This window comes from Amblyomma maculatum, chromosome 6 (genome assembly GCF_055883805.1).
Source record: "Amblyomma maculatum isolate TAMU_Amacu chromosome 6, ASM5588380v1, whole genome shotgun sequence".
Taxonomy (NCBI): domain Eukaryota; kingdom Metazoa; phylum Arthropoda; class Arachnida; order Ixodida; family Ixodidae; genus Amblyomma; species Amblyomma maculatum.
The window spans coordinates 54,711,338-54,730,047 of NC_139349.1; the positions used below are offsets into that span (position 1 = coordinate 54,711,338).

The following is an 18,710-nucleotide window of genomic DNA, read 5'->3' on the forward strand; positions in this document are numbered from 1 at the left end:
AGTGCTTCCACCGCCCCGCTGTCGGTGAGCACGACGCTGTCTTTACGGTCGCCTTGGCCGCGCAGCAAAGCTGTCTTTTGGCCCCCCACCGTGGCGGCCACCCGCGGCACAAAAGGAGAGCGCGTTCCACGCGAAAGCGCCACCGATGTTCGGCCGTTAAGCGCTCCCAGATGCGTCCGGGCTGACAGCCTGGTGGTTCTTGCTTGGCGTCCACGATGTGCGTTGCAGGTGTTGCGATAACTCTGTAGACGTTTCCTGAGCGGTACAAGTATATACTGTTCTTGCAACACGAAAAGCAGCGTTCACCTGTTGACTGATATCTAGTGTTACCGCCGCGGGTCATGGTCCAAGCAGCCATGTGGAAGGCGGAGGGATACGAAGACTGTACCAGCTGTATATATGCGATGCGGGTGCTCTTCGTGCCACACGCACCGCTTTTGGTATAGGAGGGCCCGCTCTTTTGTGGGACACGTTGCAGTCATCGTTCATGGTTCGTTAGGCAGCGCTCGGTGTGTTTTGCGAAGTGCGCGGACGGATTGCGCGTGCGTGGCGACTGAAAGGTGCAGTGTTCGATTGAAGGCGGGTGTTTGCGTGAGCAGTTTGCTTTCGGTGTCGCGTTCTGCGGGCTTGTTTTTTAGTGAAGGGCATCGCACCGCCCCACAACCCGGCTGGGTGGTTTGCTTTCGCTCTTTTCTCATTACGTGCTTCCCTCGGCGCGTCTTTTCGGGAGATGCAGCTTTAATACTACACACTGGTTATTTCTCATCGACCGGCCTGTTCATAGATATATTTCAATTACCTTGGTTATCCACTCCTTCCTGGGCTTATAGTTTAGATTCGACATGTGTTGGTTTATCCTGCCTTTGACCGCACAATTCGAATGCTGCGGCGGGCAAAAAATTAGATGAGTCTTTTGTTTCTGCCCTTATTGTGCGCTTTTTTGCTGATTAACCTATTCGCCTTTCTTTCTCTTTTTCCTGCTCGTGCGGGCTTTACGCGGGCCTTACGCGTGCGAATTGATGTTATATTAACCTATTTCCATGAGCAAAACACAGCTCCAAAAGTTTTTCTCCCCGAAAAACTGTCGCACTGTGGCTTTGTGTTTACCTCGCGCCGAAAAATTCAGCCTCTTTTCTCTTCCAGCAAAAGACACAAAAACAAAACAAAAGTGCGAGATCGAAAAAGGAAAGAGCAGGCGAATTCCGTTCGCAGTCCGCCGGTCGGTTTTCTTCCCGTCTTCCAGTTGCTGTCTTCCCTTGTTATTGCCCGCTGGCCGCTGTGCGTTTCCTTCTCTTCATTTTCGTTTGTCCTTTTTTTAAGGGTGAGCGAGCGCCTTTGTCGGCTCCGGATGGCGGGGGACGGTACCTTCCCAGGGAGAGGTGGTGCAGCGCAGGTTTCCCGCCGTGTTCTCTGCTGAAAGTAGCGAGAGAGGAGGGTGTCCATCTCGTTCACGTGCGCGTTTACCGCGGCCTTTCCTCAAGGACGCCCCTCCTTCCAAGGCTGGACTTCGACCAGCTTCGACTTTACAGGCTTCCCGCTGCTGCTGACCTCCTGCAGCGCACATTTCTGTTTTTCTTGCATTACTTTTTGCGCTCCGACGCGCTGCTTCCGTTCGAGTCCGCGTTCGCTTGTCCGCCGCTACTTCGTGCGACTGCCCTCAAACCTGTTTGGCGACGGACGGAGGTAGGCAGGGACGGCTGCACCATCCTCTGCGCCCGCCCGCGTCTGGAATAATGTACGCGCGTGGTTGGCTGCGCTACCTGGTCAGTATGTATCAAGGGGCTGCGTTTAGGAAGGCCGTCGCTGCGGGTAAGTCGGCTTCATCGTCACGCGGTGTTGGGCACAATATGTGGAACCTCAGGAGCTTCAGAAATATGTGTTTCTGGGTAACAGTCGCTCAGGGGCTTGCTTAGGACCCACCACAGCGAGGAAGCGTGAATAATGTTTGCTCGTACGTGCTCGCATATTTCGCCCAGGCATAAGTGCCTGTATTTCGGCTTGGAGCTTTTTGCTTAATTTATCTGTAAGTGGCTGAGTGCAACTGAGATTTGTCATTTTGTCGCAAGTCTTACATGCTGTTTTTGTATGTAACGATAGCAGGAAGAGAAATGCTTTACTTGTCTGTTACTGAATGCTACCTACTACAACGGGGAGAGCATCGTTATTTGATGTTTTTATCGCGTGTTTTCTTCTCAGATTCAAGAAATGTAGGCTTCAGTTGGTGATCTTTCCTTTTTGCGACTTGTATCAATACCGTTGTGATTGTTTTTTTTTTTTTTTTTTTTCATTAGCCGTAGCTTTCACAGTGTACTCCGTGTATGATGTCAAGAACCGCTTCGATTTTACGCCGCAGGTACGCAAGACGGACACCAAGGCGGCGCGGAACCGCGCTGCTAACGGCGGCGCTGGGGTTGGGCAGAACACCTTTCGGCCCATCATTCCAAAGTTCGGTGCGGGTGGTGAGGTGTCTGTCTCTTCGTTGCCGGGGGCCTACCTACAAGATCGCTTTCCGTTCCCGGACTTCATGGCGCGCTCCCCATCGTCAGCCGGACAGCAGGGAGTGCCGTCGCCTTTCATGCCCCCGTACTCTCCACTGACGCTGCAACACCTGCTGGCCAGCCAGTTCTCCGGGTCGGCGCTTTCGCACCAGTACGTCCCCCTGCCACCGTATTTCAGCGAGGTGGCCCAAATGCTGCAGGCCGGCACCGCCGCCATGGAAAAGGTCTCGGCGCCCGCGAGCAACGGCGAAGTCAAAGTTCCGCCCGCCGACGCGGTCAAGAAGCTCCTCGAGATGATGGACGCCACTGCCGCTAAACGCAGTAACGGGTCTTCGCCTCCGCCCAAGAAGAACGGCCTGCTCCCGGGACTGCTCGCCGCCGCGCCCCTCTCGCGTTCCGGTAGCCGCGGCGACGACTCTTCCAACAAGCACGAGTACGCCTGCGTTCATTGCAAGGCGGCCACTTTCGACAACGCCCTGGCGCTGTACCAACACGAGCAGTACTCGTGCACCGCAAGCCGAGATGTGAACCGTAATCTCTACCCCGATCTCAAGAATGCTCCTCCGCCGCCCAACAGGGAGCGCGGGTCGCCTGGCGGGAGCGACACCACCTTCGACGACAGCGACGAAGATGGTGAGGGCCCCCGCCCGGACACCATATCGGCCAGAGGCGAAATGCTGCTGGACGCGGCCTTTTCCCTCACCCCGACGCCCAATCGCGAACAGCTCTCCAGTCTCGCGCATGAGATACACTCGAGCACGAGAGCCGTGCGAGCTTGGTTCCAGAGCGCAGCGGCCCGCTCGCCTGCTCCGTCCCGCCACCTGTCGTCGCCGCCATTCGATTCAACTCCGAGCAAGCTGGCCGTCAGCATCCGCTCTCTTCTTCCTGTGCCCTACTCATCACTTAACGTAACGCTCAACGGCGGCGCGTCTTTGGTTGACGGGTCGCCCTCTGATCCAGCTCTGGCTGAATCCGAACAGCCGCTGGACCTTTCGGTGAAGACTGTCGCATGTGGAGGTTTCGCATCGCGCTGGAGCAACGGCAGCAGCGGCGACCTAGCGGATTCAGAAAACGACGGCGAGGCGTTAAACCTAAGTCAAAAGTCCCCGCGAACATCAACGCCTCGGGAAAGTGACGCCGTGTTCCTCAACGGGGAAGTGCCGCACCGGCGAAGGTGCTCGCCCTCTACGTTTCCCGGTGCCCTGACGCCCTACAGTGCGCCCGAGGAATACAAAGCTGCCATGCTTCACCCGGCGGGCCCTTTGCTTCCGTCCTCCGCGAACAAACTTCTCGCCCTGTCAGCACTCAAGGGCTTCGACTTCGAGGCGCAAATGGACCGGTTCCGCGAACTTTCCTTCTTGGACAGGCACCACCACGGCTACCCTTCGGCTCCCCAGGAACCCAATTCTGTCGTGGGGCTCTTGCTGGCGTCACCTCATGCGGCGCTGTCTCCGCCCACCAGCGCCGACTTGATGCGTTCGTCGACATCTTCCGACAGTCGCGACGCAACCAACAGCCCACCTTCGCACGGGGCCCCTGGTCTTAGAGATGGGAAAATGATGGCGTCCCCCTACTACCCCGATGGCGACGACCATGGCAGTGGGGATCCCGGAAGCCCCAAAAACTACCGCAAGAAAGGCTTCAGACAGGTAAGCACCTGTTTTATTCCCCGCTAATGTGCGTTTCTTTCCACCTGAGCTCCTAAATTTTCCCTGCATTTCAACTATGGACCCTCGTATTCGTGCGCGCGTATAGTTTTTCAGCTGCGTTCTTCAATTATACATTTTTGATGCTTGTTTCATCATGAAATAAAGTTTTCGAATCTATAAAGTTTAGCGCTGTTTTGATAATCTAAACTAGAGGTAGCTTATTGCATAAAATTTATTGTCCACATAAACCTTGCACTTTCATAGATAATTAAAAAATAGCGGGCTCCATTGATGTTTCACTGTTCCGGTCTTCTTCTCTTTCGAGCCTTTGTAGTATGTGGCACCACTTTTATATCAATTTCATTTCAAAAAAGCTGCTAGGGATCCGTCTTTTAACATTAGAGCCAAATGAGGTGATATAAATGGAGGTAAATTCCGAGTGGATGAATGTATCACGTTTATTTAACGGGCTGGTTTATGGCACCTGCGGTACACCTGAAAGTGCCATTACATTTTTTTTTTATAAATGAATATAAAATCGACTCCAGATATGTAAAACTTCAAGAGGACCATGAAATAGTTGTATATATCGATAATTCGATATATAAAGCATGACAACAGATAAACATGTGTACAGAGTCGACTCCACATATACCCGTGAGGCGCATATGCATGTGTACCTAAGAATTACTGCACGGGAAAGTACCGGAATTCGATCTTCGATAATTTAAATTTTCGGATAATTTAAAAGCTATAAAAATCGATTCCGCCGTGAATAATTCTAACTATACACGCTGCCGCGTATGGGCTGCCTGGCGCCCAGCACATGACCAAAAAAAAAAAGAAAACACCCCAGTGAGTGGGTGGCGCATTTAAAAAAAAAACAAAAAAAAAAACTGCGCGCCTCCAAAACTGGGAGAGGAGATAAAACCAGGTGCAGACATGGGATAATAGATAAAGCCAAGAGTGCATTGTTGGGCGAATTGGTCAGACTTATCTTCGAAGTATACTGCGCACACAAAAACAAGCACTAGAAGGTATACACCGGAGGCATCGGAGGGTAGGGCTGGCGGCCGCGGCGACGGCTGTCTGTTCTCTGTTCCGCGTACGCTCCGAGACTTGCAACTAAATGCTCGTTAATTCGACCTCCGTTAACACAGAAATACAGATGTTTTACTGGTGGCATGGTCACGGTCAACGCCCCTATAAGGCTTTGTTGTAGATATTGCACCAGTTAGGCTGCGTACTGATAGGATTGGAATTAAAAGCGACCATCATAATAACAATCTTGAAACCTGAACTGCATGTTGCGTAGCCGACAGTCCACCTCTGACATGCGCGCAACAAGAAGATCGACGAAACGCGAACGGTCTCGTCTGAAATAATAGGCGGGCTGCTTAGTTTCGGTTTTGGTTTTATGAGCTTCGCGCTGCAGGGACGGCGGCGGTGGTGGTGAAACTTTTTTTTATCAATTATTGTCACCAGTGTGAAGTAGTAAACTGCGGCTATCGGTCGTGCATCAGCCAGCTGACCGATTGCAGCTGCGCAGTGTTTCGGGCGCTCATTCGCGGTACTGGGCGTTTTCAGCGCTTCCATCCGCCGGGTTCGTCCACTGCTCCGAAACTGTGCGCGCTCATGAAATTCCGTTTGGCGTGTCTGACGTTGACGCTTCACTCGAGAGTCGAGACACAGGCTGCTTGCGAGGGGGCATCACCGCTATCGCATGGCACCGGGAAGGATGACAGGGTGGCCTTCATTTTCTAGCAGTTATACTTTGATATTCCCCACAGCGTGCACGCAGTATTTATGGGAGCGTTAAAAATAAGCACATTCGCGCTATTCCCGTCTCAAAAGCAGATGACGTCCCATTGCCCAATTTTTCGCCAAATTACTTACATATGTAAGAGGTTTTGGTCAGTTTTTTTAGTCCATTCAATAATTCCAACTTCGGATAATTCAAATTTTTTTTCCGGTCCGGTGAAGTTCGAATTGACGAGCGTTTACTATATATATGTAGGCTTCCAGAGTTTTTGTATTTGTTTTCCCTGCGCCACATGTGCCTCTATTGGCCAAATGCAATCACATGGGTCAAATTCATCATCCTTGCGGAGAAGCTAACAGTTTTGCACCATTTTGCTATATAGTGATGCTGAAATGTGAACCAATACAGATATTCTGAACTATGCGCTGCTGCATATGGGCATTGTGAGGAGAGCCAATGAACTTTATGGCGAGAAGAGCAGTTCTTGCCTCCGCGCTGTAGCTATGTATTATACCACATAGTAAAATATCTGAGGGGTGAAACTGCACAGATGCTACAAGGCATGCAATACATATGTTCTGAGAGGCCAAAATAGTTATAGCTCTGATGAAAATAAGCTATAATGTTTTTTGATGTGCTGCTATAAATATGCAGCTAGAATCGGCAAATAGGTTACAACAAACTGCAAAGGTTTAACATGGCTAATATGCTCTGTGTTGCAGGAGCTCAATACACACAGACAACACTGCTATACTCTTTTGCACAAGATTTTCAATTTGATATTCTGACAGTTCGAAGTAAGCAATAGTCCAATATATCTGGGGTTGACTATGTTTTGTTGGAAAATATTAATAACATCCTTTTCGTGTGCTCAGGGTGACTCGGAGAGCTTGGCGGACGAGGACAGTCCGTCGAATGATGATGACCCGCGCCAGCTGGGCTCTAAGAGGCGCAAGCTGTCTGCTAAGGGTGACAACACGTCGGAGGAGGGCATGTTCTCATGCGATCAGTGCGACAAGATGTTCAGCAAACAGAGCTCACTCGCCAGGCACAAGTACGAGCACTCAGGTGAGCAACTGCCCATCTTTGTGAAGCCTTTAATGGCTTAGTGTTTTTTTTTTATTTTTCCAAATATTCGTCATTATGTTGATCAACAATCGATGGTCTCCGAACTGCAGTTTGTTGCACCCATGTAGTTCAGAGCATATTCCCTGCGTAGTCATATCGTGCATTTTACCATATTTCTGCTCAACTCAGCTGCACAGGTGTCACCTAAAGCCTGTTTGGAAATGTGTAGCTATGTATTATACCACATAGTAAAATATCTGAGGGGTGAAACTGCACAGATGCTACAAGGCATGCAATACATATGTTCTGAGAGGCCAAAATAGTTATAGCTCTGATGAAAATAAGCTATAATGTTTTTTGATGTGCTGCTATAAATATGCAGCTAGAATCGGCAAATAGGTTACAACAAACTGCAAAGGTTTAACATGGCTAAACCTAGTGTAACATGCGAAAGCAATAGTGAGAAGGAGGATCGTGATGTGTGTTGCCCAAGTTGCTAGGAGCGACGTAGATATGAATCCCCGCATAAACCATGCTGTACGAACATACCTGCATGGTCAAGGGGAAGCTTGTCTAAATCAGGATCTTAGGGCCCTTGAAGGCTGCATTCTGCTCTCACCTGTACATCTTAATGGTTAGCCTGAATTGGCAGCACCTACTAGTTGGACGACGTAGGGAATGACAAGCCAGTTATACCTCATGAAGTAGTGCTTTTAAACTAAAACATGCAATATGATGTGGGTGACTGCCAGCCACACAGCCTGAATATTGGCCTTTAGTTCACAGCAGCTTTCTTTTATTTGCTGCCATCTTTTAAGGCTTGTAAAGGCTGCCGGCAGTTTGTCATTCATATCTCTAAAGAATGAACTCTTTCCCTTTCACTATGCAGGCCAGCGACCACACAAGTGCGACGTCTGCGAGAAGGCCTTCAAACACAAGCACCACCTGACGGAACACAAGCGGCTTCACAGTGGCGAAAAGCCGTTTCAGTGTCAGAAGTGCCTCAAGCGCTTTTCCCACTCAGGCTCTTACAGCCAGCACATGAATCACCGCTTTAGCTACTGCAAACCTTATCGAGAGAATGGCAAGTAAGGGTGATTTGCCGGTGCACTCTACCCTTCCTCCGCAAATCAAGATAAAAAGATCGAAAATTGATGAAAGCGTCATGCAGCCTCTGCTGGAACACGACAGTTGTGTCGACTACTTGCCCACAAGATCCACATATAACGTCGACGTGAATTGCGATGTGGGCCAGCAGTCTGCGCAAGCCTTAGGGGGTGCATCAGACGCCGGAATCTAAGGTCACCACACTACTTGTAACGCATTCCAAGGAGCGGATGAGATGGGCAGAACGAGTCTAGGAAAACAAAGAAAGTGGCTGCTCTAGTCCGTCGACAGTGCTCTTCGTGTTCAAGGTTTCGCGTCAGCTTCGTTCTACGATGTGCGCCTATGGCCGTTTTTCCGCAACGCTGCCATCATGGGTGTAGAGCCTGTGCAGCGGTGCTATGTGCCCTTGAGAAGTGACTATGGTCGCCAAAGAACAGTTTCTGTGGGCGAAATGTGCTTCTCTGGAGGCACCAGGTGACGCATCTCGTCCTGTGACACTGACGCAGTGGTTCGACTCCGGTGTGACACGTCAACATGCAAATCGACTCCGGTGCACTCTCCTCTTTTTTATCCTCCTCACTCACTATTAAGCAGCATGGCTTCTGGGACTGCTGGTGCCGGGAGCAGGGCTTTGAGGACACGTGCGCGCGTGCTTGCATAAATAAAGCGCACAGGACAGCGGGTCCGCTTTTCGACACCTTTCCACGAACAACACGACAGGCAAAGGTTCCTCCATTCATGGGTGGCACCCGCGATTTGTCGCAGCAGCTTCACGGGATCAAAAGAAAAAAGTGTACATTGAGAGTGGACACCACATTGCCTGACGGCATGTTTTGCCAAAACGAACGTTGTTAAGACTGTGAATGTATGGTTCTTTCATTTTTTTTTTTTTTTTTCATTTTATCTCCTCCGTCTTATTGCCATCTTTCTCTTTGCTGATACATCTAACACAGACAACTGTTTTTATGCTGTGCTACATTGTTGTATGCGTGCTGTTCTTAGGTGTTCCTTGAGACACGTAGGGCATTTGTGTGAACATATGTGCTGATGTGCATGTGTGAGTGAATGTTCACTGCTTGCTGCACGGAGCCAGCTTAATGTTGCATCGACGAAGAAGTTGTTCATACTGTGACAGTAGGCTTGTGAGGCATCCAAAAACAAGTCAGCTGCTTGCCGTTGCTCTATTCCTGGCATATTCTCAACGGCCTCCGCAGCACCAGCGGAGCTGCATTCGAGGAACATTGTTTCTATCATCTGAAAGGACTCAGCTGGCATGTTTGTTTTGTTTGTTGTTATTCTGTGTTCAAATTCTCGAGGCTTAGATAGAAGCTGCGAAATCGTACCTGGTTTTTTTCTGACTATTATTTTAGTGTTCTGAATGAAAAAATTCTGTAGCCGATGCTGCTTCCTGCCCACACCGAGCATGTTTTATTTGGACAAGCACAGTGCAATCTTTGGAGCCTGTGGCTAACAGCTTTCTCAGAGTGTTTGCGGTAAACATTTTCTTGATGCAGCTATGGTAAACAACGAAACTGTTCCTTTTTCCTTGCATTTGCTAGATTTCTGATCTACTTACGTAACTCAAATTCTTCAGGCCCGAGTAAAGTTGTCAATTTATATCCTCAGTTCCTTGCGGTTATTTTTTTTTTTTCTTACTCATTTGTATCACATTGTATGATGTGTTCAAGGCATGCTCAGCCTTTTATACTACATCGTTCATTTGTCTCGCGTATATCCACAGCTAGGACAAACCAAATATTGCATCACCAGAAATACACTTGACACATTATAGTCATTGCAGCACGGCTAGTCGTTTTAATCACCGGGTTTGACGTGCAATTTTTTGGAAGCCAAAGAATCCAGAGGTTATTATTTTTACTCGTGCTTCGCCAGCCTCCATTACTGTGTCTTGCCAATAAGCACATGGAGTCACACAGAGCTTACTTTTCATTCTGTTTCCATTCGAAGCACAACAGCAGGCATTATGAAGGAGAGGAAGGACTAGAATTCTAGTGGTATGCAATCAACTCCTGTACATAGACGATTCCATTTTGCCTCACTGCTTTTTTGTTTTATTTTTTTGGCGTTCCATTTTTTTTCCCCCAGGTACTGATTTCACATGTGCAGTGTGCAACTACATTATGTCACATTTGTCACATACTCCCGTGTGTGTATGGTGATGAGCTGAAGTTACTGCAACGGCACAGACGTGCACGCCCGCGTACGCAATGCAATCTCAAAATGCGGTCTTCACATGCCATGTTCGATGATATATAAATATTATATAAACATATATATGTATATGATATATATATATATATATAATACATACACAAAGCTTGTGCCAATTTAGAGGAGAGAAGGTTTTCTGCTCCCTTCTTGTTTTCTCACATTCACACTTCAGTGTTGCGTTGTTTGTTCCGGGGTGTGGAGGCTTCCATCTGACGTTTCGCTTAACTGATTGTTCACAAAAGTCCAGTCATCCAAAAGTACTTTCTCTCATTGGCTCTTATGCATATAATCTTGGGAACTAAGTTTCAGAACAAGATTTAAAAAGTACATTTCACTGAAGTTGACTTCTAGTTGCATGGTTCCTGAGAGTAGAGTTTAATCACGAGGGAGTTTTCACATTTTGCATATTTTTTTCTCTTTTAACATGCATTGTTAACCTTTGGTTTCGTGGACAGCAGTTATGCAGCACTGCAGGAACCTCTGACTGGACACACATCACCGCTCGCATTTTGTAAATGCCATTGTATCAGCTCTCTGTTTGCATTTTTTACAAATCTCATACAGCTAGCGCACACCAAATACTTGGTCGTTAATCATGTGTTATCGATGACTGCGGCCACCTTGTACAGAATGCACAAATGGGAGAAAAAAATGCTGCAACGTAAATTGGCGTTGCTATAGGCTTTGCTTCTTCAGTATTGTTTTTATGTCGATTATGCTGTAGTTTTGTTTTTATATTTTGTGTACGTGCCATATGAAGTTGTAACTAAAGTATTCTTACTGCCTTGTTCAGGCGGAAGTCGTGCTGGTGAAGGTTTTTTGGGGCACACAAAAAAATGCAAGGGATCTTTTCAATCACTTACTGTCCCTTTATAATGGCCACTTAATTTGAAGCATAGCAAAACAAAGCGGCAGAGCCAGGGAGTATTCCCTCGTTCTGGAACATCAGTAACTCATTCACTGACTTGATCATCTGAACCAATTCTGTCGCAGTTGCTCATGCCTTGAAAATTGAGAAGTGCGAAGTAAGGGTCTCTTTTTGTTGGAAGAAGTTCTTCAAGTCGCAGGCAGTTTTCGCAGCCTTTGCTCTACAAATAATTTGACCACTTTCCTTGATTTTTGTTGCTTCTTTGTTTTTGGCAATACTGCAAGGAAAACAATTCATTGTAATCAGATACTAAAACGGCATTATCATGTTTTTGCTACAGCTTGCTTATTCTTCTGTCGCTCTATCCCACTGCCCTTCCATATTATTGTCACCTCATTCTACACATTATTTTGTGCAATAATGTCATCATCAGCTAAGACTGAGAAGCAATTGGCGATTATACTCTAGCGCTAGCCTAGTCGAGGAAGAAAGATGGAACTTTATTTCTCTGCGCATGTGATTTTGTTATCATTATTGTTGCTGTCTAGGCACAATTCCTGCCTCAGTTTTCACGTCACGGGTACGCTCTTTCCAGTTCAAATGTGACTTTACCCACACAAATTTTTTTTCCATGCTTAAACAGAGCAATCACCTACTTAAAACCTGGCTTCAGATTTACATGGCCTAACACTGAGATGATTAAAGTGCCTCTGTGGTTACTTGTTCACTGATATAAAATGGATGCATACAGGCATAAGAGCCAGACAGATATTCTATCAAGAATGAAAGAAACTACAAAACTGGGTGCAGCAGTTTGTAATTGGATGGTAAAGCGAAAATGTAATAGAGAAAACAACTGTATAGCTGGAAAGATACTTGCAAGTGATTTTTGACAGACACCAATGATTAATATCTGCATTAATATCATTCAGTTCAGTTTCTTTGTCCTTAGTTCTATTTGCACACAGGTCACCGATTCCTGTTTCGTGTCACTCCTAATCAAATTTCTATTGGGCGTACAGAATTGTAGCCTATTTGATGAGTGTACCTAGTCACTCTGTATTATAGTTGATATTCATTTCTCGTCGCTCAACTTCTTTCATTTTGTTTCTTTCATAGTGCCTCTTGTCACATCAGCATAAGGTCAAAGGTCAGTTGCAAAAGTAAAACACAAACATTGAAATCTTCAGGGAACTTCGAAGCAAAAACTTCCTACCTTGACTGAGTTTCACTTCTCGCTGGCACTTCTTATCAAACTTTCGTATCTAAAAGTTCTGTATGTCTCGCACATATGAAATTACGTGAATTTCAGAATGCATATGATAAGGAAAGTGCACAAAAATCTCAATATTTGCATATAGTTTCCTTGTCCTCACCATTCTTTTTATGTTGTTTTAGACATCATATAGACACTACCTAGATTTACACTTTTAAAATTGAGCTTTCTGCATAATCCAAGTAGACTGTGTTCCACATGATTGAGCCATATGGAATCTGTTACACTACAGTCTTGTTTTCTATTTGGTGTTTCCTTTTGCTCACAGTCCTGAGCTTTTGTTCACTTATCGCAGTCTGGGTGCCCTTTCTTATTCTACAGTTGATAGCTTTTTCTGCTGCAGCTTTTTCATTTTCTAGTCTCTGCTTTGTAGTGTCATTGAGATAAAATTCCTAAAATCCATACTAGAGAGCTTGCATACTTGTACATTACTGTGTTGTTTCAGGAGCAGAAGTGCAGTATTATATGAGAATACTATCATGCTGTTCTCGTCTAACATCTAAAAAAAAAAGCCTTCATCACTTCCTTATGCGAGAGATTATTGACGTTGTGATGTTTTCATTTATGTTGTTTCCAAAACTCTGCAAAGAAGGTGCAAGTATTTGTGCAAAGTAAGCCAAACTTTGTTACTCAGCCTGTTGCAATAGGGCTTGGCTTGGGAGTCCTAATTTAGAAGGAAAACAAGCATGTGTGCTTACCATAGCAATGTGCCAAAATGGGGTTGCTCCCTTAAGCTTTGGTTTGTTCCTAGTTGCCACGTAGCCTCAACATGTGGCGGTCTGCTGGCCATTGTTCCGTGGTGCGGTTTTGTGAAGAGACATCAAGTACTGCTCACGAGTTCATACTGTCGGTCATGTGAACCAGTGCATCACACATAGGATTATTAATCGCACATTCTTTATCCTTGTGAAGTGCCATGTGTTTCCAAATTACATTGTGGCACAAAAATGTGTGCATTTCAGAGTAAATGACCCAGCTCCTAAAGGTGTAATGTATCATCGAATTGATTTCTAGAGGCTGATTCTGTAGTATTTTTGACCAAAAATTTTTCTACTAAAGCTCATTAATACTTTTTCTTGGTGACTTTGAGAGCTTGTCTTAGCAGCGCTTGATGTTTCTGAACTGCAAAGGAACTCTTCCACTTAACATTGAAGTGTGCTCCCATATGTGCTGTGTTTATGCTGTCATATTTTATCCAACCTTCACTATCTTTTCCTATGGGTTGTATGCAGATGCCCATATTGCTCGGTTTTTTCTTCGTACTTGAAAGGACTTTGTAAATGTGCTGCTGGTGAAAAAACTCTGGAGTTTTTTCCTCCATTCCTTCCTGCTGCGGACTTGCTTGTAGAGATTTTTTACGCCCCCTGTAACTGTTCATTTCTTTGACGAGCTTGCAGTCAGCTCTTTTGACTGCACTGGCCTATTACACGGTTACATTTGATGCATCGCTTGCGGTGGCTGCCTGTGCCATGAAGCTCTCTCTAGAGGTACAGAAATGCGAGGGAAAGTTGTCCGATTCGGTCGAATTTTTGCGTTGTATTTTGGCGACGGTATACTTCGGTGAAGCTCAGAGTTCTGGTTTAATTCAAACTTACGTAGCATTTGTGAAAACTTTGCCACCGTCCATGCTCATCGCAAAGGCGGCCCTTAACACTATGGCCCTCACTGGCCGCATTTGAATATTTTGCGGCTTACATGAATCTCGTCTCCGGTTATCGAAAACAAGGACGCTTGCAACAGCCATACATGGCTCCCGTATTATGTCGGTAATCCTAAGAAACGACACATTAAAGGCAAAGTTAAGTGATTTTTGAAAACGCGGAAGTCGAGGCTTAGAACAAGCTTCTACTTGAGGCCTGAACCCTTCAAATCTTAACGGTTTATTGCTACCACGAGTGGTTTTTTACCTACCACGATCGGCGGGGGCTAGTGTCTCGTCATTTTGCCTTCACCGCCGAAATTGCAGATGAAACACGCACACGAAGCTAGTGCGTTTCTGAGGTTTTATTATTGAGTTTTGCATCGCCTGTGCGACGGCAATGCACCGGTTTTTAATTTTTGTTGTTTCATTATTTTGTGTCGTCTGTGTAAAATTTATATTTTGTATAAAGCTTTTTGTTAACAACTGACCCCACTGTGTGCAGTGTTTCTCTCTGCAGTGCGCTCGATTGTTTGGCTACCATTGTGAATACGCACTGCGCCACCAATCTGCAGCTGTTACCTTCTTACCACAGGTACTAAAACATTCTCCGAGATAGTGCCGCCTACATATGGCAACGCGGTTTCACGTTGACTACAAGTTCGTGGTGCTTACGTCTATTTCTCTTCGCTGCATAATTACACGACGGAAAAAACGCTGCTACGTTCAAATGTTTGGTTTCACAAGTTGTGGTGCCGAGCCGCCATTACATATACACTTTTGAAATGGAAGGCGGCCTGTCTTCTAAATTTAAATTGGAATTTAAGCTCAGAAAACTCATGCCTGTTCTGCCCTATTTAATTATCTCAAAACGCCAATTAAAAAAAAAATGTCTTTGTGAAACACATCTTAAAAGAAATTCATGACCACCAATCGGCAGTGAATAAATAATTTATCTAATGAGATCAATTAATCCCAGCAGATTGGCGGGCCTCTTAAAATAAATGGCATCATGGTGTTTGGTTTTTGTTGCCTCCTGGTGAGATAGCGTTCTTCTCTCTGGTTTATGCTGGGCATAACAACGCCGAGGCCAATCCGCCAATTAAATTTAGTGGAATTTTTTAAAAACGATAAACACCGATTTCTGCCCACGTTGAGGTTAGCCAACGGGCGTTTTTCAGTGCGAAACTGATTTCTATTACAAGGTATGCAGTTGACCCGGCCGAGCACCTAACGCACCCAGCAATAGCTCTTGGTCCTCAGAGCGGGTGTCATCAAAGCGCTCCAATATGCATATATATGATATAGTCGCTTTGTGACGTGAAGGAATGTTTGACCCCTGTTAAATAGTGTGTGTGTTTGTGGGGGGGGGGGGGGATGCCTTTATGAACTTTAAGCCCTGGCCCCTGCCAGCTCTATGGCCATGATTTTTCGCTCAAAATGCCAACAGTGTCAACGCCTGGTTTTCTGCGGAACCCCTAAGCCGGGTAAGGTTGGTGGCACACCCATGTGATAAGCCGGTCTATTGTCCTTATGCTTTTCTCGCTTGGCATGACTTACGAGAGGAAAAGACGTGCAGGCTGCTTTTAATCGCCGATATCATGGGTGCAACATGTTGAAGATCATCTAACGATTCTATATCTGAAAGTATCATCGGTTTCCCCTACACTCGGTGGACATCATTTCGGCGTTCCTTTAATTAATTATAGAATGTTTCCAAATAAGACTTACAGTCCGAGTTTTGTTCGTTAAGTAACCTGGAAGTTAATCTCCCATACGCCTTATAGGCAAATAAGTGAAAAACCGCAAGGTATAAAATTATTTCTAAGGGATCAAAACGCGCAATACGAGACCTTCAACCCTCAAGCCCTTATTTGCAGCATTCGGTAACACTCAATATTTGTTTGCACAACTTTGGGTGTAGGGAAAATGAGGGGCTAGTTATGACAAATACGAAACAAATCAACAGTGAGCGAGGCAAAGAGTATCAATAGCAGGTATTACAAAGCAAAACATTCCCCTATGTTTTCTTTGGCCTTATGGACTGTTGGCATCTCTCTCTCTCTCTCTCTCTCTCTCTCTCTCTCTCTCTCTCTCTCTCTCTCTCTCTCTCTCTCTCTCACACACACACCACACACAAGTTGTGGTGCCGAGCCGCCATTACATATACACTTTTGAAATGGAAGGCGGCCTGTCTTCTAAATTTAAATTGGAATTTAAGCTCAGAAAACTCATGCCTGTTCTGCCCTATTTAATTATCTCAAAACGCCTCACGTCACACACACACACACACACACACACACACACACACACACACACACACACACACACACACACACACACACACACACACACACACACACACACACACACACACACACACACACACACACACACACACACACACACACACACACACACACACACACACACACACACACACACACACACACACACACACACACACACACACACACACACACACACACACACACACACACACACACACGCACGCACGCACGCACGCACGCACGCACACACACACACACGCACGCACGCACGCACGCACGCACGCACGCGCACACACACACACACACACACACACACACACACACACACAGAGATGGGACACTTGCGGTACTTATACCAGGTGTCTTGGCTAACTTGAGCCGTTTTAAAAATGAAATATCCAAGGAAACTAGTTGAATACAGCTGCCACGTGCACCTTGCTTACCACAGGCACTTTTTGTTTTGCAATTTACTGGTAATTATTTAATTTTGTTGCAAAAGAAACACTACGCCAGCAGCTTCGCCTTTCCAGCGTGGTTGCACCGCCGACACCACGAATAACCTTGAGCCAAGAAGAAGAAGAAACCGCTCGTGATAACAACTCGGTAGTTGCCACCCTGGTAGAGACTAACGACAACAGCGATCGAGTTACCCGCATCGAAAGCTTTCGCTCCACATCCGGTTCAGCAGCGCTGAACCCCTCCAATTTTTTTCCTAAAATACTAAATATTGTCTTTAGAATATAAATGGGATTTGCAAAGTTGTAGAACAGGTTCTTAAACTCTCCTTCTATTATTCGCGATAAGAGAAACCTCACGTCTGTTTTTTACGAGCTCGAAATAAATCCTACAAAATACAAAAGAAATCAAGTGTCCAGCGCATTCGAGCGCCTCAGCGGTGGTTTGAGTGAACGAAATCAACTACGGCCGTGGTTCTACGACCCCGATGTAGCGGCAGGCCGATATGTCCGCGATGGTTTCTTCGCTCGCGTCAACCACTCGGCGCACCTTTTGGTGCAAGTTGCAGCGGACGAGGCGTGCTCGCTGCAGCCATTGCCAACTTACCAGCGTATGCCACTCTAACGAGACCACCGATTCACGGCCGTAGCCCATTTCATTCGTTCAAATCACAATTGAGAGCAGCACAATCGTGGGCGCGAATGAGCTTGTCACGTGATTTTTTATTTCACGGGCTTTCCTTCGAGTTCTGAAAGAAAGATACACTCGAGGCTTTCCTTAACGCACTGGAATGGCGGTTTCTTAAGGTGCTTTCCAACTTTGTAAATCTCATATTTATTGTCTAAAAACAATATTTAATAATGTATAAAACGAACCTAATTAGCTAACCCATTGTATAACAAAATTATTTATTCTTTTTTTTTAATATTCCCATCACTATGAATAATCGACGCCGAAATATATTTAGGCATTAAGTATAATTGGATACTACTTGCCAAACGGTGGTATCAATAAACATGAATAATTTGAGCCTATCTATATCGGCTGAAGTTATAACGAACGCTCACTTTTACGAACGTGGGCGATGATTAGGGCAGTGAGGCTGCTTCCTACGTACAATGAACTGTGGCTGCGTAGCACGGTTAGACTGGAGGAAGCGCTGTAATCTCGGCCCTTCATCAAGGTACCTTCGGCTTACGTTAAGTGTGGATATAAAGCCCAGGTGGCACCGAAAATTAGGGTAATATTATAAAAACGCGTTCCAATGGAAAATAATATAGATATTACACATATTATAAAAACTGAAAACGTCTTAGAAAATGCTTACTTTGCAATGCTACCAAAATGTTGTAAATTAAGGAACAATCTTTTCGTTTTTGTCGTATGCATTAATTCAATGTCACAAGTAAACACTGTTTATAGTCTTCATGTTAAGTTTCAAACTATAAAAGATAGATACCTTTCAGGTACTGGCCAGGGTGACAGAACTTTCCCCGTTTGTTATAAGATGGAGGCGAAAAGCAAGGCGCCAGTGTGCTGTGCATTGTCAGTGCAAAAGAACCCCAGGTGGTCGAAATTTCCGGAGCCCTCCACTATGCGGCGTCTCTCATAGCTTGAGTCGCTTTGGGACATTAAACCCCATAAACCAACCAACTATTTTTCTAAAGTGTAGATATTTTTAACTCATAGTACTTTGCAACTCAACCTCTAAGATTATGCCTTCTACCCTGTCTTTGCAGTTTTATTTTCTGGTTAGAAAGCTTTGATTACTACCCATTCAAAACTATCACATCACAGCCTTTGGTGATAAATATGCTAGACTCTAGGTATTTGTTCAGAGGTCAGAGTAGGACATTCATGTCAT

The 18,710-nt window shown here is 45.8% G+C and overlaps 1 protein-coding gene across 2 annotated transcripts in view; it reads left to right on the forward strand.

Moving 5' to 3' along the window:
* Nucleotides 1-14,589, forward strand: part of zfh1 (Zn finger homeodomain 1) — a 195,014-nt gene extending 180,425 nt beyond the window's left edge. For both annotated transcript variants that reach the window (XM_084606691.1, XM_084606692.1), the window contains exons 5-7: nucleotides 2,354-4,147; nucleotides 6,785-6,977; nucleotides 7,867-14,589. In XM_084606691.1, the coding sequence (XP_084462817.1) occupies nucleotides 2,354-4,147; nucleotides 6,785-6,977; nucleotides 7,867-8,069 (2,190 nt within the window). In that variant the 3' untranslated portion in view covers nucleotides 8,070-14,589. The remainder of the gene's footprint in view (nucleotides 1-2,353; nucleotides 4,148-6,784; nucleotides 6,978-7,866) is intronic.
* Nucleotides 14,590-18,710: the final 4,121 nt, after the last annotated feature.